This window comes from Ipomoea nil, unplaced genomic scaffold, assembly GCF_001879475.1.
Source record: "Ipomoea nil cultivar Tokyo-kokei standard unplaced genomic scaffold, Asagao_1.1 scaffold2219, whole genome shotgun sequence".
Taxonomy (NCBI): Eukaryota; Viridiplantae; Streptophyta; class Magnoliopsida; order Solanales; family Convolvulaceae; genus Ipomoea; species Ipomoea nil.
The window spans coordinates 534714-542683 of NW_017618647.1; the positions used below are offsets into that span (position 1 = coordinate 534714).

The window sequence follows — 7970 nt, forward strand, 5'->3', positions numbered from 1 at the left end:
GTCATCCAAAAAATTGTATTTGAACTGTAATGGAAGTGGTTGAAGTTCAAGTTGAGGTGGTGTTTCATTTAAAAGTAATGAAAAAGAGTTGCCTCCATCTAAATCTTCATACTTCCCATTAAGTGTGTAGGAAAATGACCTTGACACTTTAATCTCATCATAGACTCAACAACTCCTGGTTCCTCCTTTTCTATTAGACATGCTTCCAATGGATCACTAGGTGCATGTTGAACAAATACTTCTTCTGAAGGTTTCTCAATAACATCGACAAAAAGACATGATTCATCAAAAGTTGGTAATTTTACAGCTTTAGAGATAGATAATTCCTCTTTTTATGTTCCTACTCTAAAAATCAATTTCCCTAAAGGCATATCAATTATTACTCCTCCTATTAACAAAAATGGTCTACCAAGTATAAGAGATGTATCTGTATCACTACCCATGTCCAAAATCAGAAAATCAGCAGGAAAATAAAATTTACCAACTTTTACCAAGATATCCTCCACTATTCCAAGTGGGTACTTGACTGATCTATCAGCAAGTTGAAGAGAGATTGTTGTTGGCTTCATTTCAGCTATTTCCAACTTCTTGAAAAGAGTTAAAGGCATAAGGTTAATACTTGCACCTAGATCACATAAGCATTTATCAATGACAGTATTACCAATAGTGCAAGGAATAGAAAAACTTCCTGGATCCATTAACTTAGGAGGTAATTTGCTTTGCAAAATAGCACTACAATCCTCATTTAAATTCACAGTAGCAAACTCTTCCAGTTTCTTTTTATTAGACACAATTTCCTTAATGTACTTGGCATAAGATGGCATTTGGCAAGTGCTTCTGCAAAAGGAATATTAATCTGCAATTTTTTAAAAACCTCTAAAAATCTTTTAAAGTTATTATCCTGGTTCCTCTTTTGTAGCGTTTGTGGATATGGAATAGGAGGTACATAAGGTTTTACTGTAGAGGAAGTGAGGTTTTGATCACTAGAACTCTCTTTAGGCACTTGCTCTTCCTCTTTATCACTTTCTTTTTCAACACTCATGGGTTCTTTTTCTTTCAAAGCTTCATTCAACATCTTACCACTTCTCAAAGTGATAGCCATAGTTCCTTCCCTAGGGTTTATTTCAGTGTTACTAGGAAGCTTACCTCTGTCTTTTTCTGCAACTAATTTAGCCAACTGACATACTTGCACCTCTAAATTATGAATGGATGCTTGGCTGGACTGAGCAACCTTATCAATTTCTGCATCCATTTTCTTCATCATAGTGTCCTGGCTAGCCATGTATTGCATGAACATCTCCTCCAATTGAGGCTTCTTCTCTTGAGCAGGAAGTTGAGACTGTTGTGGTGCAAGTGGCTGCTGGAAAGGTCTATACTACTGATGCTGAAATCCTGATGGTCCTTGTTGCTGGAATCCGGGTGGTCCCATTGGTCTTGCATTACCTTGATCTCTCTCCATGAGAAATTAGGGTGATTTCGCCAACCTGGAATATGTATGGGAAAATGGATCATTTCTTGGTGGTTGCCTACCCATGTTGGAGCCCATGTAATTGACCTCTTCATAAGATGGTTGCGATGACTCTGCATTCATACAAATAGAAGAATTATGACCATATGTATTGCAATAAGCACAAAATTCTCGATTCGAACTATCACGAGTCATCAACAAGTTAATCAGTTTAGTCAATTCAGCCACTTGTGTTGTCAACTCAGATTGTGTGCTAATTTCATGCACATCAGCTCTTCGACCTCTCACTGGCTTTTGTTGAGAATTACTAGCTAAGTTCTCATAGATAGCTTCTAATTCATCACTATTGTTATCACCTGTGATCCACCTGCAGCAGTATCTACAAGAGACTGACAATTAGGAGTTAAACCATCATAAAAGAATTGTGTCAACAATAACAATGGGAATTGATGGTGTGGACATTTTGTCAAAAGCAATTTGAAACGATTCCATGCTTCATGAAATAATTCACCCTCTCTTTGAGTAAAAGTGCACATCCTACTCCTATAGTCCATTGTCTTTTGAGATTAATAATATTTAAACATGAAAGCATTGTAAACATCATCCCAAGTTCTTAAAGAACCCTCTGGTAAATTTAACAACCACTGCCTATCATCACCCCTCATGCAACACGGAAAACATTTGATTCTAAGCTCTTCTTCAAATAAATTATTCAACGGTAAATTTTTTACTGTACTATAGAGCTCTCACATGAAACCCAAAGCATCTTCACTTCCCAAACCGTTAAAGGTAGGGAGCATATTCAGATGGAAAGTCTTCAGTTCATAATTTCTAGCTGCATCAGATAATTGAATTCAAGAAGGATTAACAGCTATTACCGGTATTTGGATGTCTCGAAAACGTGGTTGAGCTGCTTGATTTTGAGGAGGTGGAACTATTGGTGGTATACGGTCATCTTGTTGACCCACACTATTGTTTTCAGCCATTTCAAGCAGCCTTCGTACCCTGAGCAAGTACGCTCAATTTCAAGATCAATAGGAAATAATTCAACGTTCTTATGTCTTTTTTATCGCCTTTAAGTTCATAAACAAACAAAATAAAAATAGAAAAATAAAAACTAAATAAAAATAAAAATAAAATAATAGCGAACCTAACAACTAAAATAAAGGTGAAAAGAAAAACTTAAAGAAAACAGTTTAATAAAGTGTTCCCCGGCAACGACGCCAAAAACTTGATTGCTATAATCTGCAAGCGCACAGAGTCAATCACAGTATAAATTCTTGGAGTATTCCAGGGTCGATCCCACGAAGAACACTATTACCTGTTATCTTGAATAATCAATTTGATAATAAGAAAAAATGCAAAGAAATAGAATTAATGTAATTGAAAAGAATATTTATGAAATTAAAGCAAAGAAAATTCCAATTGAGAGAAGACTAGGGATTTGGGTTCACCTATTAGATAATTAACTAACTCTCCTAAGTATTGATTCTTATGACTATAGTGATGATTACTTCAAATATATCCTAATACTCCGTCGAGCTTGTATCCAATTAACTGTGATCATCCGTCAATATCTCACCAGCATTAATTAAACATATTAAGCAATAATCAAATATCACCACAAATACCTAAAGCTATGTCTAGTTTAGGTCAATTGTGTTTATCTTACGAGTTCTAGGTTCATAATTCACCTGTCAGTTCTTCTTATGAACCCTAATATTAGAATTATGCAATGGTCAGTCACACAATTCACAATTAAAATACATAAAATAAATATAATCAAGCTCAATTAGTTAATTGAAATTAAAATAATCAACACATGAAGAATAGTCAATTAATCTACTCTAGGCTAATCCAAATCCCTAATTAAAGTTCTAGCCCAGAATCATAGTTGAATGTATGGAAAGTTCAAGAAATATCATTCTGAAAATTTAAACAAGAGTGAATTCAATTTTTGGTCCTACTATTATAGGGGGGTCATTCCAATTTTAGTCCACCATAATTATTTTTGCCACATTGCGTCCACTATTATTAAAAATGTTCCAATTTTAGTCCAAGAAAAATCTTAAAATGGACTAAAATTGAAACACTTTTAAAAATAGTGGACGCAATGTGGCAAAAATAATTATGGTGGATTAAAATTGAAAAAGCCCCTATAACAATAGGACCAAAAATGAAATTCACTAAACAAGAAATAAAGCAACGAAGAAAAATAATTCAAGCCTAAGAAATGATAGCTGAATTAGCTGCGATTGAAGCTCCGATCCGTTGCCGCTCCCAAGCTTTTTTTTTCTCTATTCTTTTCTCTTTCGTAAGTGTTCTGCCGAACTCACATAAAAAAAACAAATCCCTAAATTTATCTCTTTTTTTTCTCTCTTTCCACTGCATGCGCAAATCCCTAAAAAAACAAAACAAAATAATATAAAATAAAATAATTATAACCTAATTTAATGACATACTTAATTAAACCTAAATATTACAAAAAACTTATTTAAATTAATAAAAACGTAACATTAGCCTAATAGTTATTAAAATCAATGTAAACTAGTCTAAACTAGTAACATATAACTAAATATAATATTTGTAATAAAATTAACCTTAAAACTTAATTTATTTATGCAAATCACTAACTAAAATTACTCTAAATAATGTCTAGAAATTAAGCTTATCAATATTGTATTCGGATTTACTCTACAGAAGTATACTGAAGATTTGGTAGATGTTATGAAGAGAGAGTTTGAAATGTCTATGGTTGGTCAACTGACGTATTTTCTGGGTCTACAAGTGAAACAAAGCGCGGAAGGATACTTTATCTCTCAAGAAAAGTATGCCAAGAATCTGATTAAGAAGTTTGAGTTGGGATCGTGCAAATCACCTAGAACACCTATCTCTACTTCAACAAAGTTATCAAAAGATTATGCAGGTCAACCAGTGGATTCTACTCTGTACAGAAGTCTGATTGGAAGTCTTCTCTACTTAATAGCTAGTCAGCCAAACATTATGTATTGTGTTGGGATGTGTGCTAGATATCAATCAGCACCCAAAGAATCTCATTTGATAGCTGCCAAAAGGATTTTGAAGTATGTCAAGGGGACTGTTCAATATGGTTTATGGTATTCAAAAGAGAGTGACATTTGTTTAGTGGCTTTCTGTGACACTGATTGGGCAGGAAATGTTGATGATCGAAAAAGTACTTTTGGGGGATGCTTCTTTGTAGGTAAAAACCTTGTATATTGGTTAAGTAAGAAGTATAACTCTATCTCCTTGAGTACTGCTGATGCAGAGTATATAGCCGCTGGGGGTTACTGTACTCAATTGATTTGGATAAAACAAATGCTGCTGGACTATGGTCCGTCACAATGATCCATGACACTTTACTATGATAACATAACTGCCATAAATATCTCCAAGAATCCTGTCCAACATTCAAGGACTAAACACATTGATATAAGACATCATTTCATTAGAGATCTTGTTGAAACTAAGGAGATTGAATTGGAATATGTTAAGACTGACAAACAACTGGCGGATATACTAACTAAACCACTTGATGCAAATCGGTTTGAGATTCTCAGATCTGCTCTAGGGGTCTGTCGAATGGATAACTAAGTCTGTCTATCTTATCAGAAGAAGGATATGTGCTCTCGGTTTAAAAAGTTTCCTATTTTTGTCTATCCTTTACCAATTGAGTCCACTATAGTCAGTATTCCCCTATTCGAGTTGATCTTATCCGTTGATTTCATATACGGATTCGAATTTCCTATATTTTCAAATCCAACCCTATTATTTGAACAAGTCCGTCCCATGCCTAAAATGTCGTTGTACCGTTGTGTCAGTAACACTGCTTTTGCTTATCCATCACATCAATCGCATTAATTACCCCCTTCTCTCTCTAAACATTATCCGATTCCATTTAGTTAAAAAAACCCAAAGGTTAAACTCATTCGAATTCTCCCAAACCCTCTGAAAATCTCTAAGTTTCTTTTTAGGGTTTTCCTATTGCAACTCCACTCCCTCTCTAAAAAAAAAAAAAAAAAAAAAAAAAAAAAAAAAAAACCTCAGAATCCATGGCTGACGTAGTGAGGAATATGATGATTAAGTTCTACATGAATGATCATTCTCTTGAGAATTCTCTCAAGCATGTCAAATCGCTTCTTCAACTTGCTATGAAGAACAAACTGAAGCTTGACCCGGTTCTTAGAGACGAGATCATTGTGACAATAATCTCCAACTTTCCGGAATTCCTTGAAGGAATGTCAGATGATGACACTACTACACTGATGTTGATGGCATCTAACATAGACAGTGATGTCTCTCCGGCAACTATCGATGATCCAGAAGACGGTAATAGGGCTGGAGCGTTTCTAAAGTACTTTTGGAAGAAAGCTTTGAATGGGAAGATACTATTCGTCAACGATCATCTACTCAGGAGCATTACCAGAAACTGGCTCATGACGAGGTACAACGACAGAAGGAGATTCTTGAAACTAGGTCTAAATCTATTCCATCCACTTTTATTACTATCTCTCCAGATATGCCTGATAATGTTGTAGAGTCTGTATCTATTGCCCCTGTCTCAAATGTTTCATTGGTTTCCCCAGTTATTCATGCTTGACAATCTTATGTGCCTAAGCCTAGTTTGCTTGAATCTGAGAAAGTTGAGTCTGATTTGCCTAAATCTGATATGTCTAATAAGTCTGTTCCCATGTCGGTTGATAATGTTACTTCAAAACAAATTGTTGTTCTTGCTGATATTTATATGCCTGATGCTATTGTCTCTGATGGTTCTGTCAAGCCCACTGTTTCAAAAGAATCCATTGATCCTACTGCGTCTGTCCCCACTGAATCTGATGTTGATATTCCCATTTATACTCCTAAAGCTGCTCTTGAGAGTCTAGAAACTGTTGAATATTTTGCAAACCAGCCTACTGAATTTGTTCCTATTCCATCTAAAATCTTAACTCCTAAGTCTGTTGCTCCTGATGATGATGATCTGTTACTCACTGAGCTAACCAAGAAGATGGGTGATTCTGTAATGGCTGTTGTTCATGAAGTCAACCAATCTGTTGTTGAGACTGCTCATCCTGAGTTAACCAGTTTCAAAATTAGAGATACCCAGAACATTCTTACTTCTTCTCAGCCCACTATCTCTAAAACTAGTCATTCCGTTTCCACTACCCCTATTGATGAGTCTCCAAAAAGAGATTCTAGAAAGTCTAAGAGAAAAGGTGCTCCTGAGAAATTCCTGGTTGATCTTACCTCTGAGCCTGTCATAGCCGCTAGTTCTAAAAAGAAAAGAAAGACCTCTGTGTCTGAATCAGCTGATCCACCTGTTCAGCAAGTCTTTAAGACGTTGAGATCCTTTGTAAAAGGAAAAGGTCCAGCTGCTCCACCTCCAGTTCCTAAGGGAAAGAAAGCCAAAGTATCCTCCAAATCTAGGGGAAGAAGTCTCACGTCTAAAGTACCTGAGAGTCCAGATTCATATGTGTATACTCTAATCTTTGTTGACACTGAGACAAAAGAGAAATGGCCTTCCATGATCAAAAGAGAGCTTATTGTTCAAAGGTCAGTTGATGTCAAGCAACTGAACTCAGTCTGTGATGTAGTGCCTCTTTTGGAAGAACTTGGTTTGATGAGTACTGTGCAAAAAGTTGGTCCATACTCCAAACTTCTCACTTGTGAGTTTTTATGCAATCTGTCTGAGTTCATTGATGACTTAACTCACGAGAGATGCCTGCAAATCTTTGTCCGAGGAAAGTGGTTTGTCTTTGGTTCTGATGCTATTAATGAATATTATGGCTTGCCTATAGTAGATAAAGATGAAATTGATGACTGGGATCTGGTTGCAAAGACTTTGACTGGTGGTGTTCTAACTGAATGGCCCTCTTCTGATGCAGATGCTTTGTCAAGTTCCGATTTTACTTCAAAATTTGTGATATTGCACAGGATTGCTCTGCACAACTGGTTGCCATCAGCCCATTTCTACGTTGTTAGTAAATCTCTTGCAGCTTTAATCTTTTGGATTGGCACTAAGAAAGTTGTGGATCTAGGCAAGTGGATATTCGACCACATGCTGACACTGATTCACCCAAGGGAGCAAAAGGTTAAATTGCCTTATCCAAACTTGGTCTTCGGAATGCTGACATATCAAGGGCTTGTTCCTATGACAAATGAGGTTGTACGCACCACCCTGTACTACACAGTTTATTCTAGACTTCTTGGTGGCAAGAACATTCGAGATGTGAAACCAGTTGAACTTCCACAAGGTGTTTCTAGTGATCTTGCTGACCCCACTCCCTACGTGAATGATCTAAGATTATCTAAGATCCTGAAGGTTCATGTTGATGAGCTCCAAACTGCTAGCACTATTATTAACACTCAGCTCCATGCTGCTCGCACTGAGCTAGCTACTATTCTACTTCGACTGAGTCTATCTAAAGTTGAGCTTATGCCTGACTCTACTCAAGCTGCTGGTGAAGAAGGTTCCTATGATAATTAG

General features: G+C 36.2%; 3 protein-coding genes across 3 annotated transcripts; 2 read left to right on the plus strand and 1 right to left on the minus strand.

Moving 5' to 3' along the window:
- Window positions 1-332: 332 nt before the first annotated feature.
- On the minus strand, window positions 333-1252 carry LOC109150209. Its single transcript, XM_019298128.1, has 2 exons — window positions 808-1252; window positions 333-625 (listed from the first exon to the last, which is right to left on the minus strand). Exons 1-2 carry the CDS (start codon window positions 1250-1252, stop codon window positions 333-335), a joined length of 738 nt encoding a protein of 245 aa, XP_019153673.1.
- Window positions 1253-4213: 2961 nt separating this feature from the next.
- LOC109150210 (uncharacterized mitochondrial protein AtMg00810-like) lies at window positions 4214-4834 on the plus strand. The gene has a single exon (XM_019298129.1). The coding sequence runs from the start codon at window positions 4214-4216 to the stop codon at window positions 4832-4834; it is 621 nt and encodes a 206-aa protein (XP_019153674.1).
- A 704-nt stretch (window positions 4835-5538) lies between these two features.
- On the plus strand, window positions 5539-7970 carry LOC109150211. Its single transcript, XM_019298130.1, has 2 exons — window positions 5539-5930; window positions 6110-7970. Exons 1-2 carry the CDS (start codon window positions 5539-5541, stop codon window positions 7968-7970), a joined length of 2253 nt encoding a protein of 750 aa, XP_019153675.1.

Coding starts and splice junctions, on each gene's coding strand:
- LOC109150209 (XM_019298128.1), bottom strand. CDS start 1,252: ATGGATGCAGAAATTGATAAGGTTGCTCAGTCCAGCCAAGCATCCATT. Junction 626..807: donor CAAATGCCATCTTATGCCAA/GTACATTAAGGA, acceptor TATGTGATCTAG/GTGCAAGTATTAACCTTATG.
- LOC109150211 (XM_019298130.1), top strand. CDS start 5,539: ATGGCTGACGTAGTGAGGAATATGATGATTAAGTTCTACATGAATGAT. Junction 5,931..6,109: donor AGAAACTGGCTCATGACGAG/GTACAACGACAG, acceptor GCCTAAGCCTAG/TTTGCTTGAATCTGAGAAAG.
- LOC109150210 (XM_019298129.1), top strand. CDS start 4,214: ATGTCTATGGTTGGTCAACTGACGTATTTTCTGGGTCTACAAGTGAAA.